This window comes from Neolamprologus brichardi, chromosome 6 (assembly GCF_056152115.1).
Source record: "Neolamprologus brichardi isolate AB-2024 chromosome 6, ASM5615211v1, whole genome shotgun sequence".
NCBI classification, from domain to species: domain Eukaryota; kingdom Metazoa; phylum Chordata; class Actinopteri; order Cichliformes; family Cichlidae; genus Neolamprologus; species Neolamprologus brichardi.
In genome coordinates this window covers 27,847,317-27,868,845 of record NC_142109.1, presented here as the reverse complement: position 1 = coordinate 27,868,845, position 21,529 = coordinate 27,847,317, and the positions used below count along the sequence as shown (strand labels likewise).

General features: G+C 41.2%; 2 protein-coding genes across 2 annotated transcripts; both read left to right on the top strand.

Annotated features, from left to right (window-relative positions):
* The first annotated feature begins 1,433 nt into the window (after positions 1-1,433).
* mri1 (methylthioribose-1-phosphate isomerase 1) lies at positions 1,434-16,636 on the top strand. Its single transcript, XM_087842002.1, has 6 exons — positions 1,434-1,987; positions 2,909-3,132; positions 8,602-8,771; positions 8,860-9,036; positions 9,132-9,356; positions 11,644-16,636. The coding sequence occupies exons 1-6, from the start codon at positions 1,856-1,858 to the stop codon at positions 11,775-11,777; spliced, it is 1,062 nt and encodes a 353-aa protein (XP_087698128.1). The 5' UTR covers positions 1,434-1,855; the 3' UTR covers positions 11,778-16,636.
* A 2,513-nt stretch (positions 16,637-19,149) lies between these two features.
* On the top strand, positions 19,150-21,169 carry c6h19orf53 (chromosome 6 C19orf53 homolog). Its single transcript, XM_087842001.1, has 3 exons — positions 19,150-19,261; positions 20,460-20,515; positions 20,620-21,169. Exons 1-3 carry the CDS (start codon positions 19,174-19,176, stop codon positions 20,764-20,766), a joined length of 291 nt encoding a protein of 96 aa, XP_087698127.1. The 5' UTR covers positions 19,150-19,173; the 3' UTR covers positions 20,767-21,169.
* Positions 21,170-21,529: the final 360 nt, after the last annotated feature.

The window sequence follows — 21,529 nt, the reverse complement described above, 5'->3', positions numbered from 1 at the left end:
AATGCTTCTTGTTTTTCCTCTGTTATCCGCTTGTGTGACTCTCATTTCAGATAATGTGAGAGTCACAGACTTGTATATGAAACACTGAGGTCTACTGTGCTCTTTACTCGTTAATGCTAATCATTTATGAGTCTGTGCTGTGGTTGGTAACGTGATTTTAATTTTAACTAAAACAAAACGCTAGGTGTGGGGAAAAATAGTAACTGGATTGAAAACAAAAACTAGACTTCAGACAAAAACCTGAAAAAAAAAACATGTAAAACATCTTTTAGGTTTAGTCTTAGTCACTTATGGGCTTAAAATAATAATACTAATAATATACTGCTACAATATAATAATAGTGATTCATGATTGTACTGTTATTAACTTTTTAAACGTCATCTTAAATCGCCTCCCAAATACCTCCCAAATTATACTAATAGTTAAGAACTGAAACACAAAGCTGAAAATAAACATTATAAATAAATAAATGAATAAACCTGCTCTGTAAACCAGCAGAAACAAAAATGTATTGTAAAATACTTAAAATGGAAAAATAAAACAGATTTGATTACTTTCCGTGTTAGCCCAGCTTTTGCTTTCATCGTAATTTAGTTGTACAATTTACTTAAGGCAGCTAAGTTAGAGCAACGTGTTAATTGTGAGTGCACGGTACGGTACTGGCATATATACTAAATAAATCCGTTGCAAAAAGAAAAATTAGGTCATTCTAAGTACTGTGCACTAACTTAGCTATGTTAAGTAAACTGTACTTTGTATTTTGGCAATTTTTTTTTATATTTTACGGTTATATTTAGAAGTTGAAACAGGTACAATAAAAACGAATACTGTGACTCAGTACTTGAGCATGTTGGACTCAAGATATTTCCTATATATTTTTTGCAGTGCTTATTTTTAATCAAACTTCACAAGTCACTTTTGTTGGTTTTCCCTTTTAAGCAAAAGTCCAGTTTATATTTTTATTTCAGTTAACCGGTTTTTGTTTTTCCATTTATAATAATCTTGATTATATATATATCTGCACTGTGTTTAACAGGCATCGCCCCCACAGTCCCGTTGAGAGGATCCCCCATTGAAATCTACTCCGGTAACATATTGGATAGGTTTTTGCAGTGATTACTGCACACAGAGCATGCGGTGCTTGGTGGGAGGAGGTGTCACCAGAAGACAGAAACAATAAAATCTTGGGACAAAAATAGACTTGTCTTTGCAGAAGGAGTCTGCTGCTGTTGGGGGAAGCTCGTGGTTCTTTGGTGTTATGCTAATAACGTGCGTGAGTGTGAAATTTCCCGAGACAAAAGGTGGGGGGAAAGAAAAAAACATAAGAGGAAAATGTTGGGGGAAGGGATGGCGCACAGAGGCATAAGAGGGGAGCCTTAAAGAAATTGGACAACCCCGCGAGACTTTAGTGGGCGTGGACACAGAGGCGAGGGCTTCCTGCTCGGATGAACACGTGGTTCCGTGTCTGCCTTCCTGCTCGTCTGTCAGTGTGTGTGTGTGTGTGAAGGTTTCCAGCCCTTCTCTCACTCCTCTCCCTTTCATCCTCCCATACAGCAGACAGCACACCACCTTCTCCTCTCCTTCCTCCGTCCCACCCGCACCTCCTCATCCTCCCGCTACACTTTCCTCCTCTTTGCGACGGGACTGCCGACAGCCAGGCCGCGGTCACTTCAGCGTGGATCAGCTCAGAGAGGGAGAACGAGAGTGTGTGTGAGTGTGTTAGTGTGTGTATATGTGTGTGTGTAAGTGTGAGTGAGTGAGTGAGTGAGTGCGTGTGCGCGCACCCGCCGGCAACCGGTCCATCCGCGTTATTCCCCCTCACCCCCTTCCCGCTATCCTGCCTCGTTGCTCGGTCATGACGCTAGAAGCGATCCGCTACCGGACCGGGTCTCTGCAGATCCTCAACCAGCTGCTGCTGCCACACCAGACCGTTTACGATGACATCCGCTCGGTGCAGGACGCTTACGAGGCCATCAAGTCCATGAAGGTACGGGGTTCTTCTTCTCCCCTTTCTCCAAACCTTCTCCTTTCACCCGCTCCCCCAGCCTGCCCTGCACGCCTGCTGCATGTGCATTCATTCCCGTCATGCATGTGTGGGTTTTTTTGTGTTTTGTTTTGTATGTGTCGGGTCTTTTGTGCTCTCACCGCTGCATGCATGCAGGCACACATACATGTGCTCGCCGCCGTCGGCCTGTATTTTTGTTTTTGGACCTACCTGCAGCATCGTCTCACCTACCTTTAAACCATCCGTTATTTATAGTTTTCACATCATGTGTAAGCGCGATAAAACTGGGTGTCTGCGCTCACTGAGCCACCCAGCCATGAAATATGCCTTCCCCCCTCTCTTCCTCCTCCTCCTTTCTTTGGGAGAGATTATTGATGAATTATTAATGACCTTTGCCAGGGTTTTTTTTTTTTTGTTCGCGTTTTTTGGTTTTGTGCTGCACTCGGTGACACCTCCAGCTCCAGTTTGTCTCCACACCTGAAATCCTGAAATACCTGAGTGTTCACATACATGTAAGACGCTCAAGTTCTGTAACAGCTGGAGCATTTTTAAGGTGTTTATTATTATCATTATTATTGTTGTTATTATAAGAGCCAAGAAGACACTAGACCTTTTGTCTTTTGAGTTGCACACACACTCACTAGCTGTTTGTTTGATCCTTTGTGTATGTGTGTGTGTCAGAGTGAAGGAATGTGCCATAAGCAGAGGGGTGATGTCATGTTAATAAAGTCTAATGGTAGTGAGAGAAATGACTCCAGTAACAGAGATGAGATCATTTTAATCAAAGCTGTCGTGACAACTTTTGGCTCTGTGTTCACCCACTTCCAGCTCTGTGCTGGAAAAACATTGATCATCCTCTTTAAAACTGATGATGACTACTGTCCTCTTCCTTTTCTCCTCCAGGTGCGCGGGGCTCCGGCCATCGCCATCGTTGGCTGTCTCAGCTTGGCCGTGGAGCTGCGGGCAGGCGCCGGAGGTGACGACCCTGTGACCTTCATCAGGGAGTCTCTGTGTCACCTGACCTCAGCGAGGCCCACCGCCGTCAACATGGGCCGCGCCGCCCGCGAGCTGATGGAGTTTGCAGAGAATGAGAGTATGGAGAAGAACTCTGAGCAGCTCAGAGAAAGGTAGACAACAATTTGCGGTTTGTTGGTTATGTTTGATATATTCTGTAAAATCAATGGCGTCACATTTAATTAATCAGATAACAGACAGTATTCTTCTTCGGGTCCTGCACGTCTGTTAATTCGGGACCTGTAGGCCACCTTACACTGATCAATCCCAACCAAAATCTTTGGCTCGTTTCTCAACTTCTAATCTACCTAAAAAAAACCTCTCTGTGGAGTAATTGATACATTTCTGCTGTTATGAGCAGCGATTCACATGCATGCTGCTGATCCACATTTTTGATGATAGTTTCACATTACTTCCTGGTCTACTGATGGTGGCTTGGGGTCAGAAAACGCAGCAGTGTGCCGGTAAAGATGAGCAGGATGAAGTGCACAACAGGAGTGGGGGATGATGTCTGTATAGCAGTATATACTGCATTGTTTCTTTGAAGGTTTGCAGGGGCTCTTAAGGAGTTCCCTCTCTTTGAGGTGTTGGACCAATGGGCAGTGATTTCGTGGGTTGCTGGTGGTTAGAGTGATTTTAAATTTATTTTATTTTTTAAAGCATGTTTTCTTCCTTAATGCATTAAAGCAACACTGTTATTATTATTCCCTTTGATGTCAGAGTCTCCACATGTGGCTGACATATGAGATGCACATACCTTCTGTGCTATTTAAAATGAATGCGAGGAGCAGCTACAGTGAAACGTCGGGCGGTGTTTGTCTGTTGACTTTGCGTGTTTGATTTTTAAATTAGAACTTAATGTAAACACGTTTGCAGAGACTCTCGCTCGTCTCATCTCCTGAACTTTTTGTTTCACGGTGTGTGCGTTTGCGAGTAAAAGACAAGTGGAGGACACGCAGGGGAGCTTTTTTACACTCAAAAACGGACTAAAAAAACTGGTTGAACCAAAGAAAAATGTAAATAATCAGGTGAATCTTCTCAGTATCTGTTCAGCTGATGTAAATCCACTTTCAGTCCCTAATTACAGCTGGATAGATCATTCTTCTTTGTTTACGCAAACGGCTCTCACACCGGCCTTTGTCTTCATGCTTTAAGTGAGAAATAAACTCCCAGGGTTTCTGTCTTACCAGCACTGGTAGCTCACTTCTGGATTTTTTTGGATCACGGTGTTTGCATTATGGAGGTGGATTAACAAGTTAACCATGTCCCTGTTAGCCACACACAGAAGCACAAAAATGCTATGGAAAAAAAGACATTCCAGCTTTTTCCCTTTTTAAGGATATTTGTTTTAATTGTATCTTGGATATCTTGCTTGGATTGTATTACAGAATCAATGTTCTGTGTTAATATCATTCTTGTCTGCAACATAACACGATCGTATCATGAGTTCTGGTACTTCCCTTGGACTGGTGCTATGTCATGCAAGAGATTACTCCGTTCCCCGGCATTGGCCACGTGATGGACAATCAGTTAGATAGTCGATGACTGACAGATGTTCTAGATCTTCTACAGGCTTATAAAGAGTTCACCTGATTGGAGAAACGCTTTGTGTGGTCTGATTTATGATTTCAAACCCAAATCAACATGGCAGCTTAACTGAAAACTTTCTCATAATGGAAATATGTATGTTTTGAAATCATTTGGTATCAGAAATAATCCATGCAGTTGTTAAAGTTATCTTTATTTGAGATGGACATTGACTAGTTTTACAGATTTTCAGTAGTTTCCACCAGACCGGTTTGGGGTTTGTGGCCTGCTGTTATAACCACAGGCACACAGTGAGAGCTTGGTTCATGTTGTTCGCAGTAAGTCGGTCTTGGTTCGAGTTGGACACTGCTAGAGGTGCCATTTAACTTTTATGGGGAGATTTTTCATTTTTGTGGGTCTTCTGCTTTCATTAAATGATGACCTCCAGCTTACACTGGGGCATTTTCCAGCTGAGAGTGACACGTAAAGAATGAGAATTGGCACTGCCAAACCCTAAAAAAGGTGGAGTGCCGTCTTCGGATGTGTCTGTGTAGGCTCTCATGACATACAGTGGATTCCTGAAATCCCAGGTATTTTGAACTCGCACCCACACCTCGCCTTATGTGACCTCAATAACTCACACAATGGCGGGGTGGGGCAATATCTCAGAGGTTTTAGTCGTCGGCCACGGTGATGGTAATTACCCAAACATTTTTCCCTCACCTTGGCTCATGCGATGACTCACGTGACCAAGATTGGGTTAGCGGCTCCTAGAAACGCCTCCAAACAGGACAGACCCCACTAGGGGTTTATGACCTGGGACTCTCTGAAAGTTACGGCTCTTATCCAAGACGTTTCTTCAGTTCTAAAACGTCTTCAACAAAACAAAAACAAAAAAACTCTTAAAGACATCCAGTTACCTTCTTTCCAACATTTGAGGCGGGTAATAAGCCATGTGGTCTTTGGGTCCTAACAATGATTCAAAGATTTTCAGATTTCCTTGTTTTGCATAAAGTAGTGGGTAACTTGCTGGAAATGCAGAGCTATGTGGACACATGCCTTCACTCTGTGATTTGCACATCTCGTAAAGAATAAAGGGTTCAAACTGAATAGCTGGCTTTGTAAAAGTTTCATCAGGAATAAAAAACATTTGCATTTTAAAAACATTCATTTATCTAAAGGATTCACAGACTTTATGCTGTTGAATGCAGAAGCAAAATTGTCAACTGATATTAATATTTGGCGATATCTGACATCAGGTGAGATTTTCTTAATTCAGACATGCCTAACAAACACACTTCACTTTTTTTATGTGTACTTATTTATGAGTCCTAATATATCGGTGCTGTTCAGCAATAATCTTTTTTGCCACAGCAAATCATGAATTACTCGTTTACACTCGACTGCTCGGATCAAAGAGTTTCCTCTGGTAGATAAACTATGCAGCATCAATGCTCATAACATGATTGAATGGCGTTTTTCTTGTCTGTTATTTACTTTTTACATTTTCATTTATTGGCCGTCATAAACGTCGATACGAGCATATCCGCAAATAGTAGAGCTGTTCGATATGATATATATCGTATGACTATATAAAAACGTCTATCGTTTCATTTTACGCTATCGTTTGTTTCGTGGTGTCGCAAAATAAACTGTTTACGGCAATATTTTTTTCATCGTTTTGATGGTCACTGTAGTGGCTATATTAATTTCTTAAAGTTCTCTCTTTCTCTTATATTTAATATAACCACACTACAGACGGACAAGCGCCTGTTTTTATGGGTTGTCGTTAGCAACAACGACGGTAACACCATCGCATGTCCGCTTTTTAAATTTTCCATATAAACCTTTCACAATAAAGCTCAAGATCCTGTTGAGAATTTTCAAAATAAACGGAATCACGTGAAAAAGTATGCAGAGTATTGACGGATGAGAAGCAAAAAAAAAAAAAGAGCCGTCAGGTGCTAAAAAATAAACCTTGGACTCAAACGTTAGAACAGGCTTTTTCCCGCAGCACGCCGTGTAATAAATACTCACAAAGAAAACTGCGGCCGTTACAACTTATGTCTAAAAATGTGTAGTTTCATGCATGGGTTAAAACACTCGACTCCAGATACACGACGCCCAGCTGGAAACACTTTACACAAGTTGAGCTGCCCGAGATTCACAGAATTTTCTGTGATTTATATCGTTATCGGGACGATAGATGTTTTATATCGGGATATGAGATTTTGGTCATATCGCACAGCCCTAGCAAATAGTTTTCTCTTTTACCTCAGAAGGGTTAAATGAGAATACAAAAAATAAATGAAAAAGTAAAGCTAGTGTCAGCCACACCGATATATCGGTCTGGCTCTACTGTCAACTTTTCAGTTGTTTGCTCTGTATGAACTTGTTCTGTTACATGAAATCATCTCGGCTCTTCAGTTTTCCTCCTGAATGGTGTCTCCCGAGTTAGTTGCTGCTGTAACACTTCCTCATTTAACACCAGCTGCAGGTGTCTTGTTGAAGAAGTTGCGGAAGCTATCGGATCAGTTGTGAAGTGAAAATTGGAAAGCATCAATAGTATACATTTTTGCAGCTTATTAGTGTTAAAACCAAATTATCAAGTGATAATTTTTACAGGGTTCACTTGTTAAATAGTGATTGAACAGCAATTTGATTTGTTTTTATTTTCAGACAAGTGGAAAAGAACACGTGTGAAAGACATTGGTGTTTCTTGGTGACGGAAAACGTTCAGTCTAGGTGGATAATGTCTGTCAGGGGCAGATGATGCAACTTGTGATCTACTTTACAGTAACCCCGGCCTCAAGGCAGCGATTCACTTAAATTTTATGCAGAAAGCTACGTAGAGTTAAAAGAAGAAAATGCTGGTGCCAAAGCATGAATCGATATTTACTGCGGTTGCACCAATACATGCATTTCATGGTAACTGTTCCAGTTAAGAAGCAAGCGTTTCAGTTCATCAGTCACTGGCCTCTATGCTTATCAGTGATTGAATGTTTTCCTGACTTTCGTGTCAGTGGGCTGAACATCAGGGGGTCTTTGTCACTGTTTTTAGGTCGGGGATCAAAGTAACGCCATGTCAGTCGTTAACATCCACTCAAAGGAATTTGTTGAAAACAGGCAATTTTTTAACAGGTATTTTAATTGACCTTTAAGCTGGTATTGTGCAGCACGCTGGTTATAATTTGCTTTCAAGGAGTCAAATGGTCTTTTTGGACATTGGCTGCTTTTTCACTCCTTCAGCCCGATAAAACTTCAGCCCTGTCCAAACCAAGTGTCCTTTTAAAGACTGAGGAAACCAAAAAGGTAACTAGCTCCCTTCCCACGTGTTAAATAAATATGTTAGATTTCCATTACAAAGCAGTGAGTCACATTGCTTGGGGTGACTGTAGCTCAGAGACCTGGTCAGGTAGAGCAGGTCACCCACTAATGGGAAGGATAGTAGTTTGATCCCTGCATGCCACATATCCTTAGGCAAGGTAGTAACCCCAAGTTACACTCTGAGTGTGAATGTTAGATACAAAGTACTTAAGCATAGAAAAGTGATTGTGTGACTGGGTGAATGAGGCATATTTGTATAAGGTGTACAGTAGAAAAGCTCTATATAAGCACCCGTCCATTCATCTGAGAATAAGTTGGGCTAAAGAGTAACACTGTAGTGGTGGAGTGAACGACCTAGCAGGTAACCATGGAAGATTTATGTTACTTTAAAATTGGTGTGGTTTGAATTGTGTGCCAGTGTCCAAAAAAATTTGTGCAAGTGTTTACTTGATAATGCGTGTCTGCAAGGTAGGAATCGAGACTGTGCAACAAGAATAATGTAAGAAAGTGAGAGACAATGATGGAGATGTAGCGCAGCTATGGCAGAAAAAGAGAAGGAACAGCATGAAGAAAAAGATTGTGTATGAGAAAAGCGGAGAAAGCAAAGTCATGACAAACAGAAACACAAAGCCGTATTGCTCCTGCAGATATGATGGACACATTGAGCCCACAGTGGCAGACATATATCCTCTTCTCAATTCCCACCTCTTGTGGCCCCCCTCCTGCAGTGTAATTGCCTGGATCGAAGACATGCTGGAGCGTGACGTCAATGACAACAGGAAGATCGGTAACTATGGAGCTCAGCACATCCTTTCTGGCGTCCCCAGGGACTCGGTGACCATTCTCACACACTGCAACACCGGCTCGCTGGCCACAGCTGGATACGGGACGGCGCTGGGTGAGACTGGAGCGCTGGCTCTGAATGAGAAAAGAAGGTGGTTGTTAAAATATTTAGAGCACTGTAACTGATACGAGTCTGTGTGTAGGCGTGGTGAGAAGCCTCCACACGCTGGGCAGGCTGAAGCGCGTGTACTGCACAGAGACGAGGCCGTACAACCAGGGGTCCAGACTGACGGCGTACGAGGCTGTAGCGGAGGGAATCCCCGCCACGCTTATAACAGACAGCATGGCAGCCCTCACCATGAGGGAGATGGACATCACAGGTGTGTGTTTGTGTCCCATCACGTCTCCTTCACTTCACTAAAACCTCACGTTTTTTTTTTTCTCAAGACTTCCTTTCTGCTGTTTTCTCCCTCAGCTGTGGTGGTGGGTGCAGACAGGGTGGTTGCTAACGGTGACACAGCCAACAAGGTCGGCACGTACCAGCTGGCCATCGCCGCTAAGCACCATGGGATACCTTTCTATGTGGCGGCACCCAGCACGTCGTGTGACCTGAGCCTGGAGAGCGGGAGGGACATCATCATCGAAGTGCGCCCCCCCGAAGAACTCACTTCTATAAACGGGGTTCCCATCGCTGCCCCAGGTAAGGCGATGTCTGTGCAGAGAGAGCACTTAAATAAGCGCGAGCTCGGTAGAGTATTGACAGGAAAGCATCGAGGTTGGAGAGGAGATGAGCTTGGCCCAGTTCCAAAGTCAGCCCAGAGGCTTAAGCACCGAACACACTCAGAGTTAAATTGGCATCACATGAAACGTAAGTGCCAGAGTGAAGGAGGCGGTTAGCTCATATGTCCTGCACAGAAGCGCCCTGTGGCCTCTAATGTGCACACAAAGTTCTTCTGTCATCGTCCTTTTTATTTTCTCGCCGGGTTTTCTTTCTTGAACTTTCTTGCAAGCCATTTATGCGTCTTTATTAGTCAGTGGCACGATAGAGATAACAGAACAGAGTCATTTTCACACATGCACCACCGCCCACAGAGGTGTACGTGACACCGCAAATGTCAGACGCATTCAGGTGGGACTTTAACTGGTTTTTAACCTCCCAGCTCTCCAGTACAAAGTCTGTGTGATGTCATGTGCTGTTGAACAAATTATGGAGCTAACAGTCCGGCGCATTCAGTGCTAGCGAGTGGGTGTCATGTGTCTAGCTGCCTCTACATGGGGAGCTCCTTTCAGCTGAACCGCACGCATCTGAAGCAGACTGTTTACTGCTCTGCGCTGCATTACAGAAAGAACAACTGTGCAAAGCTGGCCAAAGTTCATGTGTGGAAATGGCCTGTGTTTGGACAGAAACACAGTGGAAATGTGTGAGGGCAAACTAAAGCCTGGATTGTCAGTAAATATATTAATGCTATGCACTTTGGGGTGCCCAGAGCAGCCCTACTGAGCTCAAGTGCCCATATACCTTACGGCTGAAGCCCAGGTTTGAGTCCGACTTGCAGCCCTTTGCTGCGCATCCCCTGGGCTCTCTCTCTCTCACGCTCTCGCCCTCCTTCCTGTCTCTTCTTTACTGCTGAAAATGTAAAATAAAGGGAAAAAGCCAAAAAATAAATCTTTTTTTAAAAAAAAGAAAAACGGCAGAGGCCACAGTGAGATGGACCTGAGTCTGAGTCTGTCGGATCAAACGTTGAAAATGTATTTTAGTTGAGTTTGTGAGAGCTTAGTTGAGTCATTTAATCTCTAGGTACCCAGTGACATCACAGTAATTGTGCTGTATTAATGAGTACACAGGCCCCCGGGGACGAGGATGTGTGCTTGCACATTCGTTTTTTCCACTCTTTAACTTTCCCCACAGACTTTAATAATTATGAATTAACCTTTAGTTAACTGTTGCACTCGTTACGCATTCCTTTACCACAGTAAATAAATGCGTAACGAGCAGTGTGGGGTGTAGTCCTGCTGCTGTTTGAAGGAATAATAAACCCGAACCAGGTTCAACAAACTCTGAGTCTAACTGTGGGAGACTCTGAATATCCAGAAAGGCTGATCAGACTTAGTTAAATCAACTCTGAGTATGTTCACCCTGAGTGTAGCACGGTTAGAGAAAGAAAGCTATCATCAGTGGAGCTCCAATACTATGATTTACCCCGGCGACAGGTAAATATAGAGCACAGCCTTCATTTTAATCCAGTGTACTGAGAAATATGATGTTTCACTTAAAACCATGATGTTCAGTTTAAAAACAAGAGGGCAGTCCACTCAGCGTCCACTCTGTCATCGCTTACCCACTTTCAGTTTGTATTAACAGGAAAAGACGGAAAACCTAACAAAAACGTACATTTTTAAAATGATTCTGCTTCTGACCAGGACAAAAATGCAGTAACAGCAACTGTAAATAAGAGTATGTTTTATTATGACCTACTTATAGTTTTTGTACATAAGTAAGACTGATTCGGGTCTTTTCGAGTGGAAAAGACGTCAAACTTTAAGCTTTTTGGGCGTCCGTTTTGCTTGACAGTATTTAATGATAATAATTTAATCCAAAGTGTGCAGACAGTGTTCGAAAACTCACATTAAGGCACATTAAGTTCAGACATGGAGTCTTAAAGTTATTCAAGCCTCTTTTTGACTCAGGAATCTTCACATCTTCAATATGATGAGACTTTTTTCATCACAGCAACAGATTGCGACACATGATTGTTCATATTGATGATAGTTTTTTTTTTTTTTAATCAATCTTCATCTTGTTGTTTAAATCAAGTTTTAAACAACTGACAAGGAGCACTTTGGGCTCAGTGTCAGACCGTTTAACTGGGTTTTAATTCTCAATATTGTGTTCAGTACAGCTAGCTTACGCGTTAGTGCACTTGCATTATAATAACCTGTGAATTGTGTTGTGTGACTGACCCCTCATTCCCGGCCGTTTCCTGCAGGTATCGAAGTATGGAACCCGGCCTTCGACGTGACCCCTCACCAGCTCATCACAGGGGGCATCATCACAGAGCTGGGAGTCTTCCTCCCCTCTGAGCTCCAGGCGGCGCTCACCGGCCGCCTCACTGCCCTCTAGAGCCACTCGGCTCCTCCTGCTGGTCCGTGCGCACCACTGCACGTTTACGTCACACTAAGAGACACTTTCTCATCATCACAGATACCGCACAGTTGTATTTCTAATTGAATTTTGTTCAATACACAGTCACTGTTGCATTCAGTGGTGCACACAGGAAAAAAAAAAAAATCTTGTTTGTCACTTTTCCACATAGACAGCTACATAGAGTCTCACTGCAGGGAGTCGAGTAGCCACACACGTGCGGTCTCCCCTTTCTTTTAAATCCCTGTTCTGTCTTTACCTTTCACCTCCAAAGCTTTCCATTGCATCTGTCATTGTCTCTTTCAGCCTCTCTCTCTTTCCAAATGGCTTCTGTACCAATAAAAAAAAAAAAAAAGCTCAGCTGGACTCAAACCCAGAAATTCAATTTGGCAAACAAACCTAAATGCGACCTTACGAAAGTCACATTTTAACAACTTAAAGAATAAAACGAAAGCCTAAATAGCACGACTGGTTCTTTAATTTGAAACAAGTCGTGGTTTCTAAAATGCTGCTACCTACTTGTAAATATATATATCCTTGCTGGTAGTGTGTACATATGTAGAAACTAACCCCTGCTCGTGAAACGCGCCGCTTTATCATCCAAATAAGCGGTTATGTAAAAAAATACACTTCCCATCTAAAAATGTTATATTAACATTTCATTTCTTTTGCTCAGTGTAGGAACTTTTTTGTAATAGACAAATTCACATTTTTAGCTCATAGTCTTAATATGGAAGAATTTTGTGTGTCAAAATAATTGAACGATCGGTCACGCTAGTCAGCTGAAGCCTTTAACGTCACATGGCTACTTTTATACCTCACTCCTTATTTGCGTCTTGCTCTTCCCAGTTATACTGTATCATACCACACATGTACTCTCATAATAGACTTGTATAGACTGATCAGCCACAGCATTAAAACCACCTGCAGAAACGGGTCCAGATCGGTCTCTTTCTGATGCATCCCGCGGCCGATCGATCAGATTTAGATCCGGGGAGTTTGGAGGCTGGTCAGCACTTTGGGCTGCCTGTCACCCTTCTCTATAAGGAAGAATCATTAAAAAAAATAGGAGTTAAAGGAGTAGTTTGCCTCAAAATTAAGGTTTAGTTGTTGGCTTGTGTGCACATCAGTCAAGACTTTTAAAATAATTTTTCGATGTCAGCTTTCCTGCTTAGAAACGAATCTCTCTCCAGATGGTGCGCTTAACTGCATCAGCCTCAACACACGAAAAGCTGCACAAAAAAGGATTTTTACTCTCACACGTCCTGCTCTGCGTGACGCAGCAGACGGACACAGCTAGAAAGTAGAGGAAAGAGATAGTTGCTTTGATTTGACTCCAAGCTAATGGTTAGGTTGCTCTGTGACCACAGAGTGTCATCATAACAAACTGCTTTGCTAACACATCCGCCTTGATGGCTTGTTTTAACATTGGGTTAAGCAGCCTAATGATTATATTCCAAACCATGAGTGAAATCTCCAGTGTTCAGTCCTTTGTTGCGTGTCATACACCCACATCTCTGCCTTTATGTCAAGCTGCTCTTAACTGCCAAATAAATACCAAAATACTCTTTTAATATCTCTGTTATTTTGTGTGTTGTTAGTTTGTTTTGCCACTAAAGTGTGGAAAACAAATCAATGCAGTTTTAAAGCCCTCCAGTATTGACATCGTGATGGCGTTTCAAAGTGTCAGAGACACAAAACTTAGTCTAAAGGTGAAGTCTTAGATTTCAGACTAACTAGTTGGGCCATACAAACCTGAGAGACTGTCACAAATTTAATGTGGGGGTGAGCAGGAGCTGACTGTCTCTTTTTGTGGGGGCATGAACTACTCCTTTATGATGGAGGGCATCTTCTGCGTTATGTACTTTTACGCCACCACCAATGAGAATGTAACATTTAAGTCGTATAAATGTTGTTTTCGTTTGGGGCCGGACGTCAGACACTCAGCCACTTCTTGCCTTTGCGCTCACCTTCGAATGTGTTTCGACCGCTTGGACTAATCCCTCCTCATAAACTGAAATATGTTTTACAAAGATCGACTCCCAGACATGCTCGCGACTCGCCGAAATCTGTGCCGCGAGCGACTGAAAGCAGGTTGATATCAAGAAGTACACAAAGGTTTTGTTTTTTTTTCTCAGAAGTTATTGTTTGACATTTCTGGCCCCTGAGTTTCTTTTCTCTATCCTGATGAAAGAACAGGACTATAGAGGAAAAATGAATTTCATAATAGTAGGAAATGCCAAACTCGTCTAGTGCTGAAACTATTTGTACAGGAAAAGAACGAATATCCTAACAATATAGCAGTTGTTTAAAGGGAACCTATTATGCTTTTTTCCATATTTTTATTCTTGGGCTCTAGTAGAGTAGATTTGAATGAGTCACAGTTCAAAATAGTTCTTGTTTATTTTATTTATCCTCCAGTTCATATGCCATCTGAAACAAGCCATTTTAGCTCCTGTCCATGGAAGACCTTTAAGAAATCCCTTTATGAACACCCAGCATTGTAACAATATGTGTGCATTTATAACAGAAAATAAAGCATTTTCACACAAAATACTAGTTTAAATTTTACACCCAATATTTGGACCGTCCTTCAAGTTAGTTGCCAAATTACTAACTGATAAATCCAGCATCGTTAGGCAGACTGATTGATGCAAGCCTGTGTTTGAGGTCTTGTATCGTGATTTGAATGCACTGAATTTTTGCCACCTGGCCTGTGAGCTTACGGTGCATTTCTCGTTGCGAGAGGCTTCGTAACAACATCCCAGACGTCTCTTATCTGCGTGCTGACACCTAATCATTTACTGAAAGTCACCAGGTCCACGCTGTTTGCTGCCTTACAGGTGCAGCCTGATTGTAGCTTACTGATGTAAGGCAGTAGTCCCCTTGCTCCGTCCTTCAACAGAGTTCATATCGTGTTGCCAGAGTGCTTAAAGGCTGAGGCAGGCAGTAATATTTTTTTGTGGTTATTAGACAAAAAAAATCCTTTAATAACCTTTCAGCATATTGTAATTCAAGTGCTCTCAGAGGAAACCAGACCTCTGAACCATCTCTTCACTCTGTTTTCAGGCTTTATTAGATCTAGCCTACGTCTTTGTTCAATCACAGGCTTAATGGCTCCTCTGCAGATGTGCATAGGAGTCCTTTGCACATACTTCAGATTGTGAAAAGTAGCAGAAATTCCTGAAGGAAAATATGATTTTCAAAATTCACAGCTTGCACTGCATCACAGTCTGTTCTGTTTTGTGGTTTTCCTTGTATATTACCTGAAACTCGGCCTTAGCAATTGAATGGTAACATTTGTTTCATTTAAAAAATACAAAGCCCGATGGCGTGTTGAAATCTCAGACTTGCCTGTTGGCGGCGTGTTTTATGCCTTTTCAAACGTTTCTGCCTCGTGCAGAAAGAACAAAACCTTGTTAAAGACGCCCTAAAAACACGGACAGCGTTTTGATTTTTATGCTCTGTGTCAGAAAATGCTATCCCACTCCTACACACAGTGTCACCACTCTTATGTGAGTGAGTGGATTTACCTGCACACTCATATAATGGTGAAATGTGCATATAAACACACATGAAACGTGATTGTACTCCTACGTGCGTCAGTCAGTATCAGTGTAAATGGCCAGAAACTGCTGAGATGGCTCAGCTGATGCATAAATGAGCGGAAACGCGATACTGTAATTACGCAAGGTTATGACTAACATCAAGGTTGAAAAGCAGTGCTCTAGACCAGCATGGTAATGTGCATGTAAATGCATTTACTGACTCGATTAGAGAGATGTCAGAGGTCTGGCCACAGGCACCACCACCTTACACATTGACTGTCTACTACACAACTTCACTACTCTACAGGACCACAGGGAGGTTCTGAGAAAACATCATTTAAAAAACAAAACAAAAACAAAACATCAATAATTACGACAGTGTCTATTGTCTATATCTTAAAATATGCTGTAATGTAAGCTCATTTCTTCACTTTCTTCCTCATCAATCATCACCTCTCACCCATCAAACCTCAACTCACAAAGATGCTGGTAGGTCACACGCAAGTGTTAAAAAATTTATTTCGTTTTGTAAAGTTAAAGACTTCATGCTTTTTTGGGGGGGGGGGATTTTAGACAATTTTCCTGACATATGTAGCAATTTTATGGCCCGTTAGATGCGCCGCCTGTCATTTCTGTTTAAGAGGTACAAGATTTTTGTTTGTCTGTAGGTCATGATTATAACTGTTCTGCTGTGGTTTGTTGGTTTATTTCATGATTTCATCGTGATTCCTAGTGACTAGGCCATTAGAGCACCACACTGGGGAGGCCTCCTCAACCATACGCACTACCTCTCCGTCTGCCTGCACGGACTCGAACACTGAAATGCATGAACACAAGCACTTAATGCGCCGGCCTGCAGCAGAGCAGATTGACAAGGTTGATGAAAAGAAATATGGATTAAAATTTTCACTCGTTTGAATCTTGAACGCTAAGTGACAATTAATTTGTGGCGGTGCTTTTAGTTTGCCAAAGTAGCCAAGATTCAGGCTCGTCTGTTATTTTAGGTTGCAGTTGAATTACAATACCTTGCAGATGTCTCGAGTTCTCCCTCATTTCTTTATATTTTACGTCTAATAAGCCACATTTTCCTGTTATTTTTTATTTTAAGTAGTCTTGAGTAATAGTTCTGTAGGCTTTCTAAAGGTCTTTCAAAGTTCTTCTTGGGACATTGGCTGCTACATAAAATAGTAAAATGGTATATTTGCCCCAGCAATGTGATTCCCAAATAGCTATTAGCCAAAAATGTTGCATATCTCAGCATGGAGTGCTCTGAGTTCTTAAAAAATTTGAGGAAAGTGGACAAAAGAAGAAAAGGCCGGTCTGTAGAAGTGTCTACAGCAGAAAGTGTTTTTTGTCTTATATACTTACATATTTGTTACCATGTTTTCATAAATTGGTGCAGTTATTTCCAATTTCTTAGCTAGATATAAAGAAATGAGGGGTGACTTTTGCACAGTACTGTATTTCTGTGTTATGGATTAATGCTTTTTAAGCAGCAGCAATATAATGCCGTATTTTAAAAAGATATAACGCAGTCCTCTCCTTCCAAAAAGGCCAAAACATGGATAATAATGAGGTGCCAAAATCCAGCGCCGCCTGTCTCGTACTTTCCACGTTGATTCGATTAATCATAGCAGATGTGTATGCATTATAAAGCGATTGGTGCAGTCTGCATTTACCATGGAAGGAGTGTTGTTCAGATGGCCTCTTTAAGTGCAAGTATGTTGTTGTTGTTGTTGTTCTTGATAATCACCTGGTCTGGGTTTGATTTTGTAACATGTGGAAAGTGTTCTGAACTGGGTTTTATTTTATTTTTTTTTATATATTTACGTATATGAATATAATGCTGTAAAGTGCAGTCATAAATTAAGAGATTTCTCTTTCACATCAATAAAGGAAAGAAGTAAAACCACAGCAAAAATGCACAAGTAGAATTTGCCTTTTTGTCATTTTTTGAGCAAAATTGGGAATACATGACAGATGACATAAAAAGTAACCTTTTTAAAAAGTCTTTGGCCTCATAGGTGCTGATGAGTGGGCTACTATCACCTCACAACAAGGTTCCTGTTTTGAACATGTGTGGGTTTGATTTCTCCCTCCAGAGCATTTCATTCCCAAATACTTAGTCTTTGTCATATGTTCACTGGGAAACTGAGGCCTTTTTGTTAGCAGGCCTCCCATGCAGGTCAAATGTGTACACCCACTGGTGGTGCCTGCCACCACCAGTAACACCAGTGGCTGCAGGATTTTTCTGCAGATTGTTCTGTGAAATTTTGCAGACTGGGGGACATGGGATAAAACTGCTGGGATGGCAGTCCTAGAGGGACAGGAGTTAACAATTCCACCTGACAGCAAGACGTCTATGTTCAAACTCTGGTTTTCCTTCAAGTGTTTAAGTTAACTGGTGATTCTAAACAGTCTGTAGATGTGGACTGAACAGACTATGGTTCTCTTTTCTTTGTGTTAGCTGTGAGGGCCTGGCAACCTGTCCAGTATGTGCTACCTTTTTTTTTCCCCTCACAGTGTCACCTGGGATAAGCTCCATTTCCACCACAACCTTGAAATGGAATAAGTGGATGAGTGTATGGCCAGCCAGCCACACGCTGTTCAACCAGCATTTGTCACAAGTCAGTCACTGTGGTTGTGTTGGTCCCTTCTGCCACAACAAAGAAATCATCAACAAAACACAAATATCCTTAGTTTTTGTGCTAGGTTTATTTTTTAAATCTCTTGCCAGGCTCAGTGGGCATCCACTACAGTTTATGGCTTCAAGGACTCTTTTGAACTTGGAATAGCGATAGCAGATGTCAGAGGTGTAAAATAAGACTGGTTCCACCTGTCCCTAAAGTACTGGACCTTTAAAAAGGATAACAATGCTAATGACACAAAACCACTAAGGAGTGATTTAAAAGGAAGAAATGGTTGGTCATGGAATCGCTTAAATAAGGTAAGCACAAATGGCCACATATTTTCTAACAGCTGAATTAAAACATTGTTAGAGGTTACAATGAAAATATCACATTATTACATAGAAATCCACCTGAATCAAGGTTTAAGTTGCCCTACAGCTTTGTCACTGCCAGCTGGACAGCACAGACTGTGCAAAACGCAGCAAAAGACTCATCGCCCCGAAATGCAGAACTGACCGCCACAGTAAATCCTTTGTACCGGTGGCAATAAGACTGTACAACTCTTCCTCACTCTGTAGGTGATTTTCCTGAGACTAATACCAATGTTATTATGTTCCTTTTCAGACCGTGCAATATCACCCAACAGTACCTTATTGAATATTTGTTTCATCTCCCCATCATACGCTGCTACTCCCTTTATTCAATTGCACAATACTATGTCACCTTCTAGAATCACCTGCACTGATAAGTTATTTATTCTCCAGGATATAGTTATATTGTTACTTTGTTAGAGTTATTTGATACTATATTTTGCACTATCCTACTGTATATTACTGTATACTACTATTCTTATTGTATATACTGTATATCTTATTCATCTGTTCCTCTGTCTCTCCTGCTGCTTTGAGCATATCATATGACAAAAGAATTTCCCTCGGGATAAACAAAGTTATTCTTATCTTATCTTATTTGCAAGAAGATACTTGAATATCAAGTAAATTAAGTTTAAAAGGGACAAAGTAGGTTTAGACTTAAGTTTATGAAAGTGTTCGTGTGATTCTAATGCAGCACTGAACTTTATTTCCAAGGCTGTACTAAACAGCTGTAAGCTGATTAACCAGCAGGTGGCGCTAGTGACAAAAAGAAGGCTATAAAGCACCTTTTTATGCAAAGAAGAAAAAACGGAAGGAAGGAAAAATGGCTCAGGGTTCGCAGAAGTTTAAAGCTCAGCGTCCAGGATCCAAAAAACAACAACAGAGCAAACAGAAAGGCCCGAAGAAAGGAGGTATGGCTCTGATTTATTACCCTTATGAAGCCCGACGATTAAAAATAATAACAATAACGTGTGAAGTATTTTTAGTAGGTCAGCAGCTCCACCATGTGACCCGCCTGTAAACAGCTGAGCACGTTTCAGATTATTTACCTCAAACATGTGGACAGTCTGTCCACCACGAATATTTAAACAACAATGAAACCAGTAACCCACTAAAGCCTTTCAAAGGCACACAAAAATAAATAAGTACAAATAAAAAAATAAGGGGGTCGAGAGTAAAACAGAAACATCAAATTAGGAAAATTAGCAAGCTAGTGACAGATAGATACGGTATTGATGCCACAAGGGAAATGATTGTGTTACAGCAGCAGAATAAAGAATAGAAATAGTACAGTCTACAATAAATAAACAGCATAGTTAAAATGCCACAGGTGCATAGTACACAGTGCAAGTACTGATATATAGAACAGTGGCTAAAATGTTATAGGAGAGTGAAAAAAGAGAGTTGTGCACATCACATTAATTTATATATATATATATATATATATAATGGCTGCAGGAAGGCATAACTCGGAAATATGTGCGTCTTAAGAAGTATTTAGTTGTCACAGAAACTCAGAACTAATGAACTTGTGCAGAAAGGCGGGACGAGTTTGGATGTGATCCAATCAGAATTAATCTGGTTAAAAAAAGTCTCCCAAGTTTCCTGTTTTTTATGAAAATGTGACAAAATGTCAGCACTTGGGAGCGAGAGAAGTGTAAACTTACAGACTTAAATTTGATATCAAGGAAAACTGTAAACCATGAGGAGCAACTTGAAGTGAACTTTCTGAGGAAGCTTAAACTGTTTTCTGACGTGTCTTTATTAAAGTCTTAACTAATACATAATGAAAATTTTAAAATATGACCTCAATTAGAGTTACAAATGAAGATAAAACACAGTATGCTGTATTTTTGCCGGCCTTTTGAATGACACGTGAGTGAACACATGTCACAAATGATTTCAAAAGATGGTGATAACAAACATTCAGCTCAAAATTGACTAAATTCATTAACTGCTGTGATGTCATGGTGGCTACATCCATCTTTCATATACAGACTGTAGTTTTTGCAGGGTATACCAAAAAGCGCTTGAGCTCCATCGGATGGACAAACCTTCAGAGTATCTGAAAAAGGAAAGTTGATGTTTGTGACACTTTCTGTTATAAAGGGAGGATCATAGCACCGAAGAAGGCTCAAGTGGTTCAGCAGCAGAAGCTGAAGAAGGTGAGGAGGACAAGTGACAGGAAATCAGAGGAATTTAACAGTGAGTACAGGTCTGAGCTTGACCCGCTTTAACTTGTCTCCAACTCCTCTGCTGCTCCTTGAAGGGTCTAGAGGTTGCCATCAGGAACAAGATTGAGCAGGAGGTGACCCAGAAGGCCAGCTCCTCCCTCCACAAGCCGCTGAATGTGATTAAAACTCCCGAGGCTAAAGGAAACCCTGGAGCAGCCCGTCCTGGAACCAGCTCCAAATAAAACCAGCTCGCTCAAGACCTGAGTCTTCTGGTTTTATATTACAAATTGATTAAAATGAAGTTTGAATGGGTTGCAATTAATATCAAATGTTACATGTCCTGTTTTGTTTTGGGGGGTTTTTGACTGCAAGCTGACTTCCATGTTTTTAAGAAGTTAATCCAAAACATTTAGCGATTACACTCACTGGACAGGTTACATCAGGCTGTCACAGGATTTTATCTTTTCCTGCAAAGATAAAATTGACAAAGGAGACAGATTTTTAGTATTCTGTCAGATTATTCTGTAGTTATCACTGTACAGAAAAATTGTATTGTAAAATGTATAAATGGGCTTGATTTGTTTAATCTTTTGTGTTGATAAAGTGTTTTGTCAGCTTGCTTTATAAAACTAAAGATGATCAGTTCACTGTGTCTCTCTGTAATCTGTTGTGAGAATGTTTGCACACTGTCAATAACTATGAAACTATATATATATATATATAGAGAGAGAGAGAGAGAGAGAGGATAACAGAATCTGTCCTGCTCACGCTGACAACTTTAAATATGATTGGCAGGTCCCCACAGCCTTTTCCAAATCACAGTGAAAATATAAACAGGTTAAATAAAAGCAGCAAAATCATTTTTAAATGCCTCGGCTCAGTCAGACTCAAGCCATGCTGACAATAGCTGCATGATCGGACATGGTTGCAAGTTTTCTGGTGCTTTTCTAACGCAAGCACATGCGTTGTAGTGATTGGAGACAAAGTTAGACGGGCAAGACTGAA

Excerpts from the sequence above, each read along its gene's own strand:
- mri1 (XM_087842002.1), top strand. The coding sequence starts at position 1,856 with ATGACGCTAGAAGCGATCCGCTACCGGACCGGGTCTCTGCAGATCCTC. Across the intron at positions 3,133-8,601 it reads TCTGAGCAGCTCAGAGAAAG|TGTAATTGCCTGGATCGAAG; the intron begins GTAGACAACAAT and ends CCCCTCCTGCAG. Across the intron at positions 8,772-8,859 it reads TGGATACGGGACGGCGCTGG|GCGTGGTGAGAAGCCTCCAC; the intron begins GTGAGACTGGAG and ends GTCTGTGTGTAG.
- c6h19orf53 (XM_087842001.1), top strand. The coding sequence starts at position 19,174 with ATGGCTCAGGGTTCGCAGAAGTTTAAAGCTCAGCGTCCAGGATCCAAA. Across the intron at positions 19,262-20,459 it reads GAAAGGCCCGAAGAAAGGAG|GGAGGATCATAGCACCGAAG; the intron begins GTATGGCTCTGA and ends TCTGTTATAAAG. Across the intron at positions 20,516-20,619 it reads AGCAGCAGAAGCTGAAGAAG|GGTCTAGAGGTTGCCATCAG; the intron begins GTGAGGAGGACA and ends TGCTCCTTGAAG.